The sequence below is a fragment of the Cydia fagiglandana genome, chromosome 4, assembly GCF_963556715.1.
Source record: "Cydia fagiglandana chromosome 4, ilCydFagi1.1, whole genome shotgun sequence".
Lineage (NCBI taxonomy): Eukaryota > Metazoa > Arthropoda > Insecta > Lepidoptera > Tortricidae > Cydia > Cydia fagiglandana.
Window position 1 is genome coordinate 9,836,304 of NC_085935.1, and position 20,157 is coordinate 9,856,460.

General features: G+C 38.4%; 2 protein-coding genes and 2 long non-coding RNA genes across 4 annotated transcripts in view; 2 read left to right on the forward strand and 2 right to left on the reverse strand.

The window, feature by feature from the left end:
- Nucleotides 1-20,157, forward strand: part of LOC134663659 (uncharacterized) — an 87,805-nt gene that overhangs the window by 55,441 nt on the left and 12,207 nt on the right. The window lies entirely within an intron of this gene.
- LOC134663632 (small ribosomal subunit protein mS40) lies at nt 1,417-2,772 on the forward strand. The gene is made up of 2 exons (XM_063520053.1): nt 1,417-1,957; nt 2,438-2,772. The coding sequence occupies exons 1-2, from the start codon at nt 1,553-1,555 to the stop codon at nt 2,591-2,593; spliced, it is 561 nt and encodes a 186-aa protein (XP_063376123.1). The 5' UTR covers nt 1,417-1,552; the 3' UTR covers nt 2,594-2,772.
- On the reverse strand, nt 2,597-7,225 carry LOC134663631 (suppressor APC domain-containing protein 2). The gene is made up of 3 exons (XM_063520052.1): nt 5,764-7,225; nt 5,332-5,529; nt 2,597-3,303 (listed from the first exon to the last, which is right to left on the reverse strand). The coding sequence occupies exons 1-3, from the start codon at nt 6,736-6,738 to the stop codon at nt 3,190-3,192; spliced, it is 1,287 nt and encodes a 428-aa protein (XP_063376122.1). The 5' UTR covers nt 6,739-7,225; the 3' UTR covers nt 2,597-3,189.
- Nucleotides 14,590-16,046, reverse strand: LOC134664133 (uncharacterized). Its single transcript, XR_010098210.1, has 2 exons — nt 15,933-16,046; nt 14,590-14,845 (listed from the first exon to the last, which is right to left on the reverse strand). It is a non-coding gene; the product is annotated as an uncharacterized LOC134664133 (long non-coding RNA).

Genomic DNA, 20,157 nt, shown 5'->3' on the forward strand with positions numbered 1-20,157 from the left:
GTCGGCTGTCGTTAAGGGCTACACAGGCCATGCGACCAATTAATACGATTTTTTATGTGTTGCCGTGCAGCGATTTTTATAGCACAGACGTGCAAGTGTTATTTAAAACGTCTATAAAGCCCCCTCCAGACTATGCGCGTGAATCGCGGGCGAAGCCGCGAACGCGAGTGTGGAGTCGATTTCGCTGTCTGCGAAAATCTTCGCTTCGCCCAAGGCCCCTACCTTTTCTGTTCTCTTTGACGGCGCAGCAACTAGTATCATTTCTCTCTCCTCGCTCTTTTAAAATGCCATTTGTCAAAAAAGGACAACCATACTGTTGACAAGGTGAACTTCAAATTAAGTGTTGCCTTTTTTGATGCATCCAGGCTGTGTTTGTGTGCGTAATAACGTGTATGTGTGCTCTTTTAGGGATGTGAAAAGTCGATTTTAATCATGTTATATATCGATAAATGCTACACAGTGGAACGAAATAGCAATTAATTGAAGCTTCAATATCTTTGTTAAACATATACATAATTGAAATGCTAATGAATAATAAATATATTAGAATATAATAAAATATTTCATTTATTGCGGAACACATATCTTAGTAGGTGTTTATGTATTTTAATTAAATATCTGAACTTTCCCTTGGTTCCCTGCTGGGGCGTCACGATAAAATTGTGATCTGATAACCACAATAACCACTCACTTGCTTGATATTTTTCAGTGACCTCTATTATTATAATAAAATAAGGGTGACAGCTGGTAGCTACAGTTACCAAAAGCAAGTGAGTGGATAAAGAATAAAAGCGTTTTTGTTCATTTTAGATATCGTCAAACCTTTGAAGTAAAATTAAAATTGTAAGAAATGTCGATAGTTTATCGATATGACTTTATCGACATGGCTACAGCAAGGTGGTGTTAAATTGTTAATCGTACACTAAACAAAAGTGGCAACAGTGACAGCTCGCTGAGACCCCGTCTCTATATATTGTAAGTCTATGGCTTCGCCCGCGATTCACGCGCATAGTCTGGAGGGGGCTTAACGTCTGTAGCATCTTCTTCTTCTAGCATCTTCTATACTTGGTCAAGCAGATCTTGTCAGTAAAAAAAGGCGGCAAATTTGAAAAATGTAGGCGCGAAGGGATAGCGTCTCATAGAAAATTTGAATTTCGCGCCTTTTTCTACTGACAAGATTTGCTTGACCGTCTATAGTTTATGACTGCTTTGGTGTTTGCCATGAAAAAAAGATAAGGTGTTATAGACGGTCAAACAACTTTGTCAGTAGAAAAAGGGGGCACTATATTAAAACGATCCCTTAAATCCGCAATGTGAATTGATGTAAAGTGTATGGGGCCCTTTAAATAAATAAAAAACAATTTCAATGCTGTCATTGTCATGTTAACATCAATGTCAAAGTGACATACCATCATACCATACGGACCATAACCATACCGTATCATATGCATTTCCCTTATTCTCTTGATGAAATAACGTGTTTAATTATTTGGGATCTTCATTTTTCTCTTTATCAGTCATATTATACAACAAAATAGTAATTTATAACATCATGGCACTGTGGAGTGGTATTCAATCATCCATACGTAGAATTTTTTTAGCCGAAGCTAGGACCAGTGTTCGTTTCTACTGTGAGCCGGCCGACAATGTTGAAGGCGAGGAGCAAAAAACGATTGATCCAGCTAAAGATAGGACCAAAATTATCCCCCCAGAAACCAGTATGAGATATATGCAAAGCAAAGCCTACCAACAGACTTATGGGGAGAAACCAGTATGGTTTTTGTACAGGCGTAACCACAAAGGTGCTTTTGCTCCAAGAAAGACGAGAAAAACTTGTGTGAGGAACGGTATCATATCGACAGGAAACCCTTGTCCCATCTGCAGGGACGAATATCTGGTTTTAGATCACAGGAATACTAAATTACTGGAGCAGTTTATTTCGGAGCACACTGGACAGGTATGGATTTTATGAATACTATCAAATGTTGTGCCATTTGACCGAATGATTAAGTTGGTTTTTAAGCACCTAAGCTGCTATTTTTTGGTACACTTCAACCCATATTTTTGATAAAATCCATAAACAGAGTTTGGTCAATTTATCGCAAAAATAAATATAGTATGGAACATGATACAAATTTTGTAACAATTTTGAACTGCAGTTTTTGAGTATAATCTGGAAATTTTATAAAGATACTGTGTTCATAATATGATATTTAATCAATCTTGTCCTATTTTGAGATATAAATGATTTTTGATGATTTTGTGATGATTTGTCCAATCACTGTCCATAACAGTTCAGTCACTTCATTTGGATTTGATCACTGACATCGTCATCAACCATAAGTTTTATGTTAGTTTTTAAAACACACACTGGTGCTGAATATGTGCAAAAGATTTATTTTTCAACTGTATTTTTTATTTATATTTCTCATTACAGATACTGGATGCATTCAAAACAGGACTGTGCCGAAAGAAGCAGAAGGAGCTCCTAGTGGCCATTGAGCGAGCATGGGACCAAGGAAACCTCACATATGATGTACCATTCAGGGAATATGACTACTCCTTATATTACAAGAAAGAATTAACACAGTAAAGGTTGTATTTCACATTTTATTCGATATATTATCTTAATGTAGTCAAGCATCCTTTAATTGCAGATTTGTTTTAGTATAAATAGATTTTTCTTAAGTATGGCACTACTGTTAATTGCAAGACATAGTATTAGTATCACAAGAAAATAAAATGTACACAGTTGTGTAATTTGTTTTTTAACATACCAAATTATATTACATACTTAACATCAATACAGTCCCTCATGAGTTTAGAAATAAAAATTGGGAGTTTCATACGTTTTGGCTGGTTCATTTGCTCTGGGATAGTAAATTTTTTTTCGCGTTCGGGGTTGGCCCCATAGTAAAAGTTGCTCAGTATAATCCCAAAACCTCCTTGGCAACAGGAATGCAGTAATTTTTTAGCCACCATGTATATATGACTTTGTCTAATTTTAATGACAGTTCTAGGATTTTGTTTTTATAGAAAATGATGCCAATCTTTTTGGCTTATGATTCTTATGAACACATGGTTCTGGGTCTTATATTTCTATGTTCTTTACTATTGAGAACTGGATAGACAAATTAGCACCTAAATCTCTGTATGATCTTATTCTACTTTTTAAAATTCTGTGTGTGTTTATGCAAAGTTATCCATAATCTTTGTTCGATTTCTTTGTCCTAACACCTCTCTGATCAGTGCTGACTTTTCCCTCTCCAAAACAGCTATTCTCTCATTTTTCCGATTGACTTCCTGAAACAAGAATAGAAGAGCTTTAACACAATATAAAAACAATTACTCAATACTTCCCAGACACTCCTTAAGCCTTCCATTCCTTAATTTCCAGGGATCTAAAGTTGTCAGCAAAAAAAAATTATTTGAATTTTGAAATTTAGGTTGTCATTGCTGATCCAGTGTTGCGTTCATGCGTTGGTGGGGAGCGTTCGTGAGGAGTTATAGAGGACGTCCTTTGGACTTGAGTGATTTGCTTTTCCTTTTATAGGTATAGATAAACTGACAGTGATAGGAAAAGCATTTCTAAAACTTAACCTCTCGCTTAATCAGCGCACGGCGTGCCGTGATTATTTTTTTCTAATATTTTCCTCGTACGCTGATCCGCGCTCCGGCATATGACGGCTTAAAGAAATATCCGACCACATACATCAGTTTTTTCACGCCACTGTTCGGAAATGTAGTAATAGATGGTCTAAAACCAAGCTGGAAAGTAGGCAATAGCTGTAGCACCTGAACCACCACTACTACAATGTTTCATTGTTATCATCATCTGTCATTGGTGACAGTTCGCTACAGCAATGAGTATCATTTAAAACATAAAAAAACAATAAAAGGTATTTTTTTGCGCAACTTTTTCCTTCAAAAATAAAATTAGGTTATTTATAGAACCAATTTCTTGTTTAAAAAAAAATGGGAAATGACTAAACCATTCACTTCATTTTTTTTTTAACAATTATCCATTCACTTCACGCTTAAGGCATTTTTACTTTTGTAGCTGTTTGTGGATTTTTTAGCAAAAACGCTTCTAATTTTAGAGTCGGTTTGAAGCAAATAACAGAAAAACGCCTCTTAAAAGTGGTAAAAAAAGTAAAAAAGGCGGGATCTGAAAATACTTACTGAATTGGATAGAGTAAATTGTGTTTGACTAAAAAATATAAGAAACGCGTGTCTACGCTCGCTATAAAAATGAGTTCTTCTAGTGAAGAAAATGATATTCTTACGCTGACGCACCTAGGTACCGAAATTCAAGAGACAGTACAGGCAGTGGCTAGTAATTTGCTACCAGAGAAATCGTGGGCTAATACTTATAGTTATGCAAATGTTTTCTTATTTCCTCGCAGTAGTCGTGAAAAGCACTATGTAATGCCTCGGCCGGAAACGCTAAAGATGGACTCGTATTATTCGAGGGCCTCCACTAACGTGTCGGCCCTCGAACTCACTCGTCCATCTTTTAGCGGTTTTCCGTCCTCTCCTACAATGTACTATTAAATACCTACTATTTAAAAAATAGATAGGTACCTGAATGCTGTTGCACAGGAGGTAAAAAAAGTTATAGTCATAGTAGGTAGTTGGCATAACCGTGCCGGTAATCATTACACGGAAAAAAAGCATAGGTATCTATTGTTAACTTTTTATTAAGTATACGTAACCCATTTGATCTTGAGTGTAGTGGTACATAGAACCAAAGTAATTAGAATTGTTGATTGAAGGTGGAATAGTTTGTCAATTGCTGATATCGAATGTTTTATTTCTATAGGGGGCAAACTACGACTATATACGAGGGGCAAACTGAAAGTTTTTAGAATAGAAAAAACTAGTGTAATTATAGTTCGTTTTTTTAACATTAGAAAAAAGTTAAACAATCTTGACGTGTCTTTATAATGAAAAACACTTTTGAAAAATAAATCACAATCATATATATCCGAATATTTATTAAAATACACGTCAAGATCGCGTAGTCTTCTACTAATGCTAAAATTATATATAATCTATCTTTCTGATAGGCTATCTAGAGGCTCATGTATCCTTTCGGCAATAAAAGTGACCTTTTGTATTTCTGCTTATGTATGACAATTACAATGTGTGTTCTCTCGTGTAGGGCTTTACAGCCCCGAACGCAAGTGTCGTAACCAGGATGCTGCTTAAAACATCTGACACAGATGATAAAGGCCTATTATTATAATTATAGAGTGTAATATCGAATCCACCGGAGACGAGAGGTGTAGATTAAAACGGAACAGACACAGTTCTCTAGTAATTTCGAACCTCGGCTAACATGCGGTTCTGCTTGGTGACGGACGTGAACACGCCCGCGTTGGGCGCGGCCGGCAGCGCCAGGTTCATGTGCAGCGAGAGCTGGCCGTGCCGCCAACCCGCCGCCAGCGCGCCCAGCTGCCGGTTCAACTCCAGTACTCGCGCACGCAACAGCTCCAGCCGTTCCTGATGCGCTTCACTCCATGGCTCCTGGAAAGTAACATACCACGACTGTACACACTTACCTACTTACTGTCATTGCTCTTAGTAACCTACTCCTCGCAAATCTTGTCGTCAAAAAAAGGAAGGGTTCGAGTAGGTTCGAGTTCTAGTTTAATACGGTTGATGCCTAGTCTAAATTATTATGATTTTCAAATTACGTAATCAAAACACACCTTATTAAGTAGGTATGTTATAAAGAATTGAGATCATTCTTAAACTTACAACATAAACTCCCATCCGCCCAGCATGTCGCATCTTCTCCTGGACCTCGCCCAACTGCTTTAAATACCACTCTCTTGCTTCCTCGACTGCATTCAACCCCTGTAGCAACACATCCTTTTCTTGTTCAATCTGTTTCATTCGTTTGAGGAGATTATAGTCCACACCGTTATGTAGGGTGTGTCGCCGAGGCTCGCGACGGCGCGTGCGACGCATGCCTTGCGCTTGTGTATCGTTTGATGGTCTTCCATCTCCCAGGCCTCTACTGGCCTCCTCTCCCGACCGTGCTACTTCCTCAAAGTCAATTTTTAAGTCCCCAATGTCTTCAGACTCAAAGCGTGGTGCGTCATCTGTTTTGAAGCTTCTAGGGGGTTCCTTCCTTTCTGCAGAAATTTTCTCCAATCTTGGCGGTTTTGGAGGAGCGAAAACCCTGTCGTGTTTATTTATTGCTGCTCCGTGGTTCCTCATCTCTTGGAAAGGGCCATCTTTGCGGCCTAGCAACTGGGGCATGCTGATAGTTCTTTGTTGTGATGTTGTCTCTGTATTTTTAATTGCGTTCCAATTCTTGTCCTGCTGCACGTCGACATCGAGTAAGGGCGCTGAAGGCGGGCGATGGTGGCCTTGATTATTGTTGCTTATTTGAACATTGGTGCCTCCTGATTCTTCGTCGTTAAGTCTGTTAACTTTATCAGAAGTCTTTTCAACTTGATTGCACAAAAGACATATTTTAAGGCCGGTACAAAAGCGTTCAAATGTTAGTAAACCGTCGTGGGAAGCGACCTTTTGAAGGCTCTCTATAACACCTCTTGGCAAACCTTTAGTGCGGTCATCTCTCCAACGATTTTCGATATCCGTGAGCTTTACGTACCCAGTATGTTTATCATCCATAATATCGAACAAGGTCCGCATCGCGGATACAAACTGCTTTGGTAATGATTCCATATTTCTATTAGATGGAGCTTGGGTCATAATACTCATATTGTGGAATTTAAACCTTAATGAAAATTAATTTAACTCATAGCACCTTTATTTACAACACATCACACTTATTGTATGTAAATTATAAAACACTTGCATTAAACAACAAATGTGCACCTTTAGAACTTTTGCACCGCTTAAACTTGGATAACTTTCGTCAGTTAAGTAATTAAATGACTATTATCTTTCATTCTAATTATAGCTAATTGTTCACTAAATACGTTCTAGAACAAAGTATTTATATTTATTATTCAGACTGGAATGAGGCCGCGCTCGTATCAACATGTTTAGCCATAATACGAAGCAAAACGACCGTTGGGTCAACGTATGTATGGTAGACTCTAGACGGCCAAACCGGCTGTTGAGTGGGAGTGAATTTGCGAGAGATTTTGTCCCATGAGTGTGAGTGAGAGGACCGGTCAAACGGCATCGCGGCGAAGGCCAATAGTTTGGGGCAGGTAGAGAGGCACTAGTCGGTCAGCAAGTGCCGACCGCGCGACTTAGAACGGGCACGGCGCGGCGCTGTGCCATTGATGCCATTCACAAACCTCGATTAACTACAATAAGCTTGTCCATAATATATTTTTCATCACACCAGCTCGCAAAGGGTCTCTTTATACCTGTTTCAAAACTGATGAGAAAGTTGCATTCTATCTACAAGAGTGGCAAAGATATTTGAATCAAATTTTGAATTGTTTCCTTATGTACTTTTATTTTAAATGATGATTTTGAATGGTACATATTCAATAACGTTCATTAGGTTTGGATTTGTTTGATGTTTTACAGTTCGTATTTTCCTCGCGGTGGTGTGGTGAAAAAGATTTAGTTTCACGCGGTGGCAAAATTTGTTTAACTTTCGAGCCTTAAACTTAAAACCCTCGCAATGCTCAAGATTTTACTTTTCGAACCACTCGCTACGCTCGTGCTTCAATTTTGGAATATTATACTTGCACGGGTATCAATACGTGGGCCATACTGAAAGTTTCTGGATTCTGATATAGGTACAGTCAGCAGCAGAAGTTGCTAAGCGGGCCAGGTGTTAAACATGATCTTGACGCGACTTTATTGCTAAGAGAATAAGAGCGTGTCAAGGTAATTTTGAACACCTGACCCGGTTAGCAACTTCTGCTGCTGACTGTATGAGATATCTTATTAGGGTTCCGTACCCAAAGGGTAAAACGGGACCTTATTACTAAGACTTCGCTGTCCGTCCGTCCGTCCGTCCGTCTGTCACCAGGCTGTATCTCACGAACCGTGATAGCTAGACAGTTGAAATTTTCACAGATGATGTGTTCCTGTTGCCGCTATAACATCAAATATTAAAAACAGAATAAAATAAAGATTTAAGTGGGGCTCCCATACAGCAAACGTGATTTTTGACCAAAGTTAAGCAACGTCGGGCGTGGTCAGTACTTGGATGGGTGACCGTTTTTTTGCTTTTTTTTTTTTGCATTGTGGTGCGGAACCCTTCGTGCGCGAGTCCGACTCGCACTTGCCCGGTTTTATTGCTTAACACCATCCATTTATAGGTACCAACGTAACCCTACCCAACTCACTTTAAAGTTGAATAATTTAATAAATGATGAAGCTTAAAAATCCCTTTATCTGTTCAGCTGTTTTAACAGGAAATACTACAGTAAATTCAGTTACAGAAGGCAATGCTGGTTTAGTGAAACACGGCATATTATAAAAAATTGTTCATTTAGCTTTCCTCTAACACTGTGTCTACCTACTGTCGGAAATAGAAAACTAAAAGAATATTGTCTATAAAGATAGTCAAAATCAATTAGAAAATCGAATAGGTGCTTAAAGTTGGATATAAACTAGATTACCGTGTTTGCCACCAGGACTTTGTTTATCCTATCGAAATTTAAAATTAACGAGATAACCCTGACTAAATATAAACATAATTAAAAAAACAACTCACACAACAGGAGTCTCTCCAGTAGAATCAGACATTTTGTAGTTCGACGGAACTCCACAAGTTCTTTCAGTTACTGATTCCACTAAACACTGTTAATAATTATAAATATGTTTGAAATAAATCTTAACACAGAATCGAGTAGAGAATAAAAAAACAAAATAACACACCGGTTGTTTTTTTTGCATTATGGTACGGAACCCTACGTGCGCGAGTCCGACTCGCACTTGCCCGGTTTTTTTCTAAATGGCCAGTCCAGGAATTTTCAGTATGCCCTAAGTAATAGCACGAGCGGTTAAACAACAATTTCACAACAAATAACTATTGGTCTCTACCTATTAGGTCCGTAATAAATATTATCATCAATGGTAATATCTGAAGCGCTTTCGTAGTTCTGATATCCTGGTTAGCCTGTGGTGGTTATGTTCGCTATCTCTGGAAGGAAGCGTTGGTTATAAGGTAATGCCTTAATATGTAGCACATATGGCATTCAAATTAATAGATTATAGGAACAGTATATTTACTACGTACTGCTTTACTGGCGATAACAGTTAGAAATTTTATTGTTTGATACTTAATTCGAATTCAAACAGTCTGTTTTTAATCGCGTAGGCAACGTATTGAGTTTCTATTATCTTGTTAACAATGTTAGCATGTATTTTTACAGTAGGTCAGCATTTCTCAAAAAGTTTGTACATTTCGATCACCTCTTAGATTTCTATAAAAAATGGTATGCTGGTAAAAGTACATGAAGCTGAACCACTTCCATCATATTTCCCAAAATGTCCCAGAAAGTTTCTATGAAACATTCCTTTTTTCTTACCAGATTTCCTTACACATTTGGTAAACACTGTAAACTGAAACATTGGAAACAGTGGAAGTTGTTCAGCTTCATGTACTTTACCAGTATACCAATTTTTATAGAAATCGAATGGCTCCTCTATACGATGGGCCAACGCCGGCCACTCCAAGGGACGCATTTATGCGTTAGAGGGAGCAAGTGATATTACTATCTCATTCTACCGCATGGCCACAAAATAAATAATAGTACTAGGTACTCTAACAAAACGCGTCTGTTACGATCAGCACAGATATGGCCGCTAGGTGGCGACAGCGCCACGCGCGGCTTATGGCAAACCCCAAAATTGGGGTCGAACGGATGCATTTTTAGCTACCTGTATAGTCCGGGAGCCGGCTGCATGAAACAAACCTCATCAAAAAATAGAATATACCTACCCTGTAGAGGTACCTGACATTTAGTAGATTCCAACGCACTTGGTCGGCCTAGGCTTAACCTGGCAGATTTTGTACAAATGGCAAAAACGTTGGACAAAAATTCATCAAAAAAAACCTCATCGAAAAATAGAATGAAACTTGTATGGTAGGATACCTGACCTTGAGGACAGTAAAAAAAAAGTGGTCGGCCTCACCTTAGCCTGGCAGTTTTTGCAGTCCGACCAGATTTATTGGGTCACGTGAGAGCTACAATTTACCTCATCGAAAAATAGAATGAAACAAACGGATTATAATAGCTAAAATAAGCCTGTTGACGTATGTCTTGGTCGGCCTCACCTTAACCTGGCAGTTTTTGCAGTCCGACCAGATTTATAAAAAAATCATCAAAAAATTTTTATCGATAAATCGTATGAAACTTGTATGGTACGATAGCTGCCTTTGAGGACAGTGAAAAAAAAATGCTCGGCCAAATCCTGTGTTTGCAGGTTCCTGTGTCCGACCAATTTTGTGGTACCACGTGAGAGCTACAATTTACCTCATCGAAAAATAGAATGAAACAAACGGATTATAATAGCTAAAATAAGCCTGTTGACGTATGTCTTGGTCGGCCTCACCTTAACCTGGCAGTTTTTGCAGTCCGACCAGATTTATAAAAAAATCATCAAAAAATTTTTATCGATAAATCGTATGAAACTTGTATGGTACGATAGCTGCCTTTGAGGACAGTGAAAAAAAAATGCTCGGCCAAATCCTGTGTTTGCAGGTTCCTGTGTCCGACCAATTTTGTGGTACCACGTGAGAGCTACAATTTACCTCATCGAAAAATAGAATGAAACAAACGGATTATAATAGCTAAAATAAGCCTGTTGACGTATGTCTTGGTCGGCCTCACCTTAACCTTGCAGTTTTTGCAGTCCGACCAAATTTATGAAAAAATCATAAAAAAATTTTTATCGAAAAATCGTATGAAACTTGTATGGTACGATAGCTGCCTTTGAGGACAGTAATAAAAAAATGGTCGGCCAAATCCTGTGTTTGCAGGTTCCTGTGTCCGACCAATTTTGTGGTACCACGTGAGAGCTACAATTTACCTCATCGAAAAATAGAATGAAACAAACGGATTATAATAGCTAAAATAAGCCTGTTGACGTATGTCTTGGTCGGCCTCACCTTAACCTGGCAGTTTTTGCAGTCCGACCAAATTTATAAAAAAATCATCAATTTTTTTTTATCGAAAAATCGTATGAAACTTGTATGGTACGATAGCTGCCTTTGAGGACAGAAAAAAAAAATGGTCGGCCAAATCCTGTGTTCGCAGGTTCCTGTCTCCGACCAATTTTGTGGTACCACGTGAGAGTTACAATTTACCACATCGAAAAATAGAATGAAACAAACGGATTATAATAGCTAAAATAACCCTGTTGACGTATGGCTTGTTACGGGCGGCTTTCATAAATTCAATGTGGCAGTGTGCGGCAGAATCCACTTGCATCAAATTTGATGCAACACATTGTGGCTGGACATTAAGAGATGAAATGTATAAGATCAAATGGTTTGAAGGACACATAACGCCTTTGCGAGTCGAAGAAATAACAATAAGATAATCACTTAATATATGTGAGGTTATCTTGTGTATTTTTATTTATTTATATTTATTGAGAAGTTCAACAGCGTTTACATTAAATAATATACAAAAAACATGAGAACTTATAGCATAGCCAATAACAGAACTTCCTGTAATTTATACATAATAAAAAATCATCTGTGGGTAGACTTGTAACTTGTGCTGTACAAGAATCGTAAATATAACTTAATTTGTAAGTCTTTAAGGTACAAGGAAAAAGAGAAAAAATTAATAATAACTGTAAACTGGAAAAAAAATCCTAAAATAGTAGGTATAGCTCTAATTTTGCGTAAACAATAAATAAAAAATAGTAAAATAAAAATACATACAGTACCTACATAAACGAGCGAATCTATTAGTTTGTGTGTGTGTGTGTGTGTGTGTGTGTGTGTGTGTGTGTGTGTGTGTGTGGGTGGGTGGGTGTATGTGTGTAAGTGGGTGTGATAGTGCGTGACTACCAGGAAAGTTGCTTTGCAATTTGTGATTTGAAAACACGTCTGGAGGAGAAGAAAGGGTCAATGTTTTGGAACGATTTACTATAGGTACGTGCGATTCTACTCAGAATTTAATAGAATAGAATTTTGGCCATGATTGGTACGATGACAGGGAATATGGAATAGTGTGGTGTGACGAGTTCGGCGCGTGGGAGTGCGGAGCCCTAACTGTGACAGCAATCCAACGCAGTCTAGATGCCCGTTGAGAACATCGTGGAGGAACATTTTACCATTTATTTAAATTTTGGAAGGATCACGTGCAGTTTTTCCTCTTATATTACAAGTGTTCGATTGAAAACTAAGCTTTGGTGTATACCTGGATCACCTGCACGTACAAGAAGGCGTTTCATATACGCCCGCCCATCAGATAGGTACACAAAGTCATGATGCGTATGGAATACAGCATGTGTGGTCCTATTCTAGCTGTCACGTGGTATCACAAATTTGGTCGGACTGCAAAAACTGCCAGGCTACGGTGAGGCCGACCAAGCCATACGTCAACAGGTTTATTTTAGGTATTATAATCCGTTTGTTTCATTCTATTTTTCGATGAGGTAAATTGTAGCTCTCACGTGGCCCAATAAATCTGGTCGGACTGCAAAAACTGCCAGGCTAAGGTGAGGCCGACCACTTTTTTTTTACTGTCCTCAAGGTCAGGTATCCTACCATACAAGTTTCATTCTATTTTTCGATGAGGTTTTTTTTGGTGAATTTTTGTCCAACGTTTTTGCCATTTGTACAAAATCTGCCAGGTTAAGCCTAGGCCGACCAAGTGCGTTGGAATCTACTAAATGTCAGGTACCTCTACAGGGTAGGTATATTCTATTTTTTGATGAGGTTTGTTTCATGCAGCCGGCTCCCGGACTAGTAGCAAAGCGACGGAATCGCGGAGTGAGTGACGCCTGGCATGGCTGCGTCCTTTGGAGCGGCCGGCGTTGGCTCTTCAGGGATAATCTTTACTTTATGGACCGTAGATTTGAAGGGTGTGTTGAGTATGGGGGAGTAGAGGGTGCAAAAGACTACCCCCCAGTCCAACCCCCATGGCGCGGAACCCCATGGTTATGGAGATATCCATGGTTAAAGTTTGTATGAAATAAAGGAGAAATGTTATAACAGATGTCGATAAGTGCCGATTTGCGTTAATTTATATTACCTTTTATACCACACCGCCATCCTCAAGGTCACCAAATCTTATGGTCACCAGAATCTCAAGGTACCCAAAATGCCAAGGTCACTTAAAACCGAATCAGAGCACCCCACTATCCACGTGGTCTTGTCTGTCCTACCCTAAAGAGCAATTCCAAAAACGCAGGCGCGGAGGGAGGGCAGCCCTCGTCGGCTGTGACGGAGCGAGGGCCCGTAGCCAAATTACATTCGCTCCGTGTCGATTCGATCTCTACGATCGCGAGCGACTGGTCGATAATGTTCATAATAACCTAGCCAAGAGGCAATCTTTTTAGTTAACGCTCATTCTACGCGCCAAGTCGGTAAAAATTATTTTTTGTCTGTGGTTCTCGTTCAAAACCGTCAAGAAACGTCATCTGTCAGCTGTCAAGAGTGTCAAGTGAACAGCGAATCTAATTTTGGAGAAAATAATTGTTTTATCGGTAAGCAAATTCAATATTTTGGTATTTGTCTAACTTAGTTAATCACAATTTCGTGATAAAATAACTCTATATAGTGTAATATCTGAAGAGTGTGTTGTTAATTGCATATAATTTTGACCTAAAGTTTAACAATTTCAGACAGCCGTCGTCCCCGCAGCCCCAACCAAGGCGGCGGCGCAGCCAGAGCGGGCAAGAGCGGGTTCTTCTTCCACGCTGAGAAGTCCTCGCCAAGTTGGCACGTACAGTCAAAGCTGCCGCTGCAATCTTCATGGCAGTTACCAGTGCTAAGGACATGCACTGCTGGCTTACTTGACCAGAAGAGACAATACTTTAAGCGTTAGTAATGATTCAAACCGTGAAGTGAAATTGTGGACAGGTTTGCCCGAATCAGTGTAACCTCAGTGAAATCATTTACTTCATAGACTTCAAACATTTTCGAAATTAACAAAAGTCAAGCGGACATTGAATACATAGATGTTATGCATTAGATAAGATAAAAGCTGCCTGTGAAACCAAAACTAATAAATCATATTGTTACTTAATATTATTTTTTTATTACCTACTGTCTTTGCTTTTTGTTCATATTTAACCTTTTGTATGCTCCTGTCAAAAATTTGTAATTTATATATCAATTATAATAAAATAAAATAAATAAATAAATATTGGGGACGATACACATACTTATATAGACAAATACATACTTATATACATAGAAAACACCCATGACTCAGGAACAAATATTAGTGTTCATCACACAAATAAATGCCCTTACTGGGATTCGAACCCAGGACCATCGGCTTAGCAGGCAGGGTCAATACCCACTAGGCCAGACCGGTCGTTTTTTAAAGACAACTTTTAAAAATTAATGCATTTTTTAAAGTTGAATATAGGTAAGTACATGGGAGCAGATCTGCTCCTAAGCATACCAAAAGTTAAGGTGGTAACCACCATAAATAAATGAAACTATGATTGGGTTAAAAAGTTAATTTATTTTATTGAAAATCTGTTAATGAAAGATGCAGCAGGTATTTTTTGCCGGCAGCATGAAAACAGTAGCCAAGCATTGTTTGTACATATATTATGTACAGTGTTTAAAAACAGTAAAACAACACTCAATATATTTTTGTGGTTGTACATGTGACATAGTTTCTTCCCTTGACCCTGACTTTGGAGCACCATAAAGTATTGGTTCATATGCCAAGGCTGCAATGAATATCCAAGTCACCTGAAACAAAATGAATGCTTAGTTTTTCAACAAACTTTGTAATATTTGGTTATAACACTTATTCTCTACCAGTCATATGACAAAAAAAACTAAATGTTTTGTGTAAGTATATGTTAAGATTATTTTTATATAGTGTGTAGGTACAGTCAGCTGCAGAAAAAAGGTACCACCGCTACATAGAAGTTTGTATGCAGGGGTGGTACCTTTTCTCTTCAGCTGACTGTACCTGTGCCTGCCAAAAGAAGTCATATACAATATGTTTCATAATATGAAAAAGTTTCAATAATATGGTTGATAATTGATATGTATGACAACAGCCCGTCTGGCCTAGTTGGTAGTGACTAGTGACCCTGCCGGTTAAGCTAATAATCCTGAGTTTGAATCCCCGGTAAGGAAATTTGTGTAATGAGCACAGATACTTTGTACCTGAGTCATGGGTGTTGTCTATGTATTTAAGTATAGTTTGTCAAAGGACTGTCTCATTTCAAACAAAGACAGAGAGAATCATACTAGCTTTGTCATATACTAGTACTAGCACCCAAAAGATAACTATGAGTATAGTTTTCCTGGTTCTTACTGACTGACAAATTGGTTTGACCATCTATATATAGTTATCTAAGTACCCTAAGTACCCACAACACAAGTCTTCTTGAGCTTACTGTACAGTTCGACAAGAAATTGTAGAAATTAAAAAGTAGCAACACTGTAGTCTCGTCCCTTTCAAATCAATTTAAGAAAATGGGATGACACTACAATATTGCTAGTTGTTAGTGACCTTGCCTACGAAGGTGATGGTTTTGCTTCCCGGGAAGGGCATTTATTTGTGTGAAGAACATTTGTTCCCGAGTCTTTATCTATATTTGTAAAGCCTTTACCTATATACCTTTGCCTTTACACATTCAATTCACTTTCCTATTGAAAAACAAGTGCTTGCCATTGTGCATATGGGTACCAAATTTAATATACACCGTTCATCGGTTTATATTTGATGACGTAACAGGAACACATTTGTTATTTTAGCATTAATAACATATTTTATATACTTATTAGTAGGTATAGTAGGGATAAGTTATTGACTCACTCTTACCTTTGTAGGGACGTTGTTACGTTTGCATTTGTGGGTGCATAATCCATTTTTCCATGACACTGTCACTATAGATAGGTAGATATTCAGCGCCTCGGTCACATTGGATCCTTTGGGTGAAATGCTGCGTACGGCCCACAATCCTTTGATCGTAGCAGGGGGCCTAGCCAAAACACATTTCGAAAAAATATATCGCTAACGAATCGATAAAAAATGTATGGGAATGACAGGTACCGTAGATGAGTCTGTCGAAAAATATTAACGAATACAAAAATGTTAGCCAAGTTGCAATGTTGTAACGAAACGCAAAACTTTCGTTACCGGGATTCGCCATCTGTCATACATTGCCTAGCCAAGTGACACTTTTGACAAGCGAAATCAAATCGTTATCGCCTCTTAGGTGTAGCTACGTAGCGCGAGCTATCCCCTTGCAGATAACTTTTCGAAGCACAAGAAAATACCGAATAATAGTGTTTGTAAATTAGAATTTGTAGTAAAAAGCATACTTCAACATCATTGTGGGCGGCGAACAACGCGGAAGTGTCGCTTAGACGCAGGCGCCGTCTGAAAAATCGCCTCTATTGAAACTGCTTAGGAAAGGACTGCTACGATCAAAGGATTGTGGGCCGTACGCAGCATTTCACCCAAAGGATCCAATATGACCGAGGCGCTGAATATCTACCTATCTATAGTGACAGTGTCATGGAAAAATGGATTATGCACCCACAAATGCAACACGTAACAACGTCCCTACAAAGATAAGAGTGAGTCAATAACTTATCCCTACTATACCTACTAATAAGTATATAAAATATGTTATTAATGCTAAAATAACAAATGTGTTCCTGTTACGTCATCAAATATAAACCGATGAACGGTGTAGATTAAATTTGGTACCCATATGCACAATGGCAAGCACTTGTTTTTCAATAGGAAAGTGAATTGAATGTATAAAGGCAAAGGTATATAGGTAAAGGCTTTACAAATATAGATAAAGACTCGGGAACAAATGTTCTTCACACAAATAAATGCCCTTCCCGGGAAGCAAAACCATCACCTTCATAGGCAAGGTCACTAACAACTAGCAATATTGTAGTGTCATCCCATTTTCTTAAATTGATTTGAAAGGGACGAGACTACAGTGTTGCTACTTTTTAATTTCTACAATTTCTTGTCGGACTGTACAGTAAGCTCAAGAAGACTTGTGTTGTGGGTACTTAGGGTACTTAGATAACTATACCTATATAGATGGTCAAACCAATTTGTCAGTCAGTAAGAACCAGGAAAACTATACTCATAGTTATCTTTTGGGTGCTAGTACTAGTATATGACAAAGCTAGTATGATTCTCTCTGTCTTTGTTTGAAATGAGACAGTCCTTTGACAAACTATACTTAAATACATAGACAACACCCATGACTCAGGTACAAAATATCTGTGCTCATTACACAAATTTCCTTACCGGAGATTCAAACTCAGGATTATCAGCTTAACTGGCAGGGTCACTAGTCACTACCAACTAGGCCAGACGGGCTGTTGTCATACATATCAATTATCAACCATATTATTGAAACTTTTTCATATTATGAAACATATTGTATATGACTTCTTTTGGCAGGCACAGGTACCGTCAGCTGAAGAGAAAAGGTACCACCCCTGCATACAAACTTCTATGTAGCGGTGGTACCTTTTCTCTGCAGCTGACTGTACCTACACACTATAAACATAATCTTAACATATACTTACACAAAACATTTAGTTTTTTTTGTCATATGACTGGTAGAGAATAAGTATTATAACCAAATGTTACAAAGTTTGTTGAAAAACTAAGCATTCATTTTGTTTCAGGTGACTTGGATATTCATTGCAGCCTTGGCATATGAACCAATACTTTATGGTGCTCCAAAGCCAGGGTCAAGGGAAGAAACTATGTCACATGTACAGCCACAAAAATATATTGAGTGTTGTTTTACTATTTTAAAACACTGTACATAATATATGTACAAATGCTTGGCTACTGATTTCATGCTGCCGGCAAAAAATACCTGCTGCATCTTTCATTAACAGATTTTCAATAAAATAAATTAACTTTTTAACCCAATCATAGTTTCATTTATTTATGGTGGTTACCACCTTAACTTTTGGTATGCTTAGGAGCAGATCTGCTCCCATGTATATACTTACCTATATTCAACTTTAAAAAAATGCATTAATTTTTAAAAGTTGTCTTTAAAAAACGACCGGTCTGGCCTAGTGGGTATTGACCCTGCCTGCTAAGCCGATGGTCCTGGGTTCGAATCCCAGTAAGGGCATTTATTTGTGTGATGAACACTAATATTTGTTCCTGAGTCATGGGTGTTTTCTATGTATATAAGTATGTATTTGTCTATATAAGTATGTGTATCGTCCCCAATATTTATTTATTTATTTTATTTTATTTAATTATGATTGATATATAAATTACAAATTTTTGACAGGAGCATACAAAAGGTTAAATATGAACAAAAAGCAAAGACAGTAGGTAATAAAAAAATAATATTACTAACACTGAATCATTACTAACACTTAAAGTATTGTCTCTTCTGGTCAAGTAAGCCAGCAGTGCACGTCATTAGCACTGGTAACTGCCATGAAGGCGTCATTGCAGCGGCAGCTTTGACTGTTCGTGCCAACTTGGCGAGGACTTCTCAGCGTGGAAGAAGAGCCCGCGGAGCCCGCTCTTGCCCGCTCTGGCTGCGCCGCCGCCTTGATTGGGGCTGCGGTGACGACGGCTGTCTGAAATTGTTAAACTTAGGTCAAAATTATATGCAATTAACAACGCACTCTTCAAATATTACACTATATAGAGTTATTTTATCACGAAATTGTAATTAACTAAGTTAAACAAATGCCAAAATATTTCATTTGCTTACCGATAAAACAATTATTTTCTCCAAAATTAGATTCGCTGTTCACTTGACACTCTTGACAGCTGACAGATGACGTTTCTTGACAGTTTTGAACATAGACTTACAATATATAGAGACGGGGTCTCAGCGAGCTGTCACTGTTGCCACTTTTGTTTAGTGTACGATTAACAATTTAACACCACCTTGCTGTAGCCATGTCGATAAAGTCATATCGATAAACTATTGACATTTCTTACAATTTTAATTTTACTTCAAAGTTTTGACGATATCTAAAATGAACAAAAACGCTTTTATTCTTTATTGTGGTTATCAGATCACAATTTTATCGTCACGCCCCAGCAGGGAACCAAGGGAAAGTTCAGATAATTAATTAAAATACATAAACACCTACTAAGATATGTGTTCCGCAATAATTGAAATATTTTATTATATTCTAATATATTTATTATTCATTAGCATTTCAATTATGTATATGTTTAACAAAGATATTCAAGCTTCATTAATTGCTATTTCGTTCCACTGTGTAGCATTTATCGATATATAACATGATTAAAATCGACTTTTCACATCCCTAAAAGAGCACACATACACGTTTTTACGCACACATACACAACCTGGATGCATCAAAAAAGGCAACACTTGATTTGAAGTTCACCTTGTCAACAGTATGGTTGTCCTTTTTTGACAAATGGCATTTTAAAAAAGCGAGGAGAGAGAAATGATACTAGTTGCTGCGCCGTCAAAGAGAACAGAAAAGGTAGGGGCCTTGGTTTTGAACGAGAACCACAGACTAAAATTAATTTTTATCGACTTGGCCCGTCGAATATGCGATAACTAAAAAGATTGCCTCTTGGCTAGGTTATTATAAACATTATCGACCAGTCGCTCGCGAACGTAGAGATCGAATCGATACGGAGCGAATGTAATTTGGCTACGGGCCCAGGCCGCGTAGCCAAGATGTTAATCGCTTACGCTCCGTAGCGATCGAAACGCAACTGTCACCGTCGCACTAATATGAAAGAGTGATAGAGAGACATAATGCTTTTCGCTGTCGAAGCGTGACCTAGCCGAGGTTACAATCGCTATCGCTTCGACAACGAAAACCATTATGTCTCTCTATCACACTTCCATATTAGTGCGACAGTGACAGTTGCGTTTCGATCGCTACGGAGCGTAAGCGATCGGCATCTTGGCTACGCGGCCAGTAAGCCGAAGCGCAGGGGGGGAGGTGGCGAGCGTAGCGAGCCGGAGACGTCCACAAGCGAGCTATAGTCGTCAGCTCGCGACCTGAGGGGCGACGAAGCGGGCCTTCGGGCGAAG

Coding starts and splice junctions, on each gene's coding strand:
- LOC134663632 (XM_063520053.1), top strand. CDS start 1,553: ATGGCACTGTGGAGTGGTATTCAATCATCCATACGTAGAATTTTTTTA. Junction 1,958..2,437: donor TTTCGGAGCACACTGGACAG/GTATGGATTTTA, acceptor TTCTCATTACAG/ATACTGGATGCATTCAAAAC.
- LOC134663631 (XM_063520052.1), bottom strand. CDS start 6,738: ATGAGTATTATGACCCAAGCTCCATCTAATAGAAATATGGAATCATTA. Junction 5,530..5,763: donor GGCGGATGGGAGTTTATGTT/GTAAGTTTAAGA, acceptor GTTACTTTCCAG/GAGCCATGGAGTGAAGCGCA. Junction 3,304..5,331: donor AGAACCGCATGTTAGCCGAG/GTTCGAAATTAC, acceptor TTCTTGTTTCAG/GAAGTCAATCGGAAAAATGA.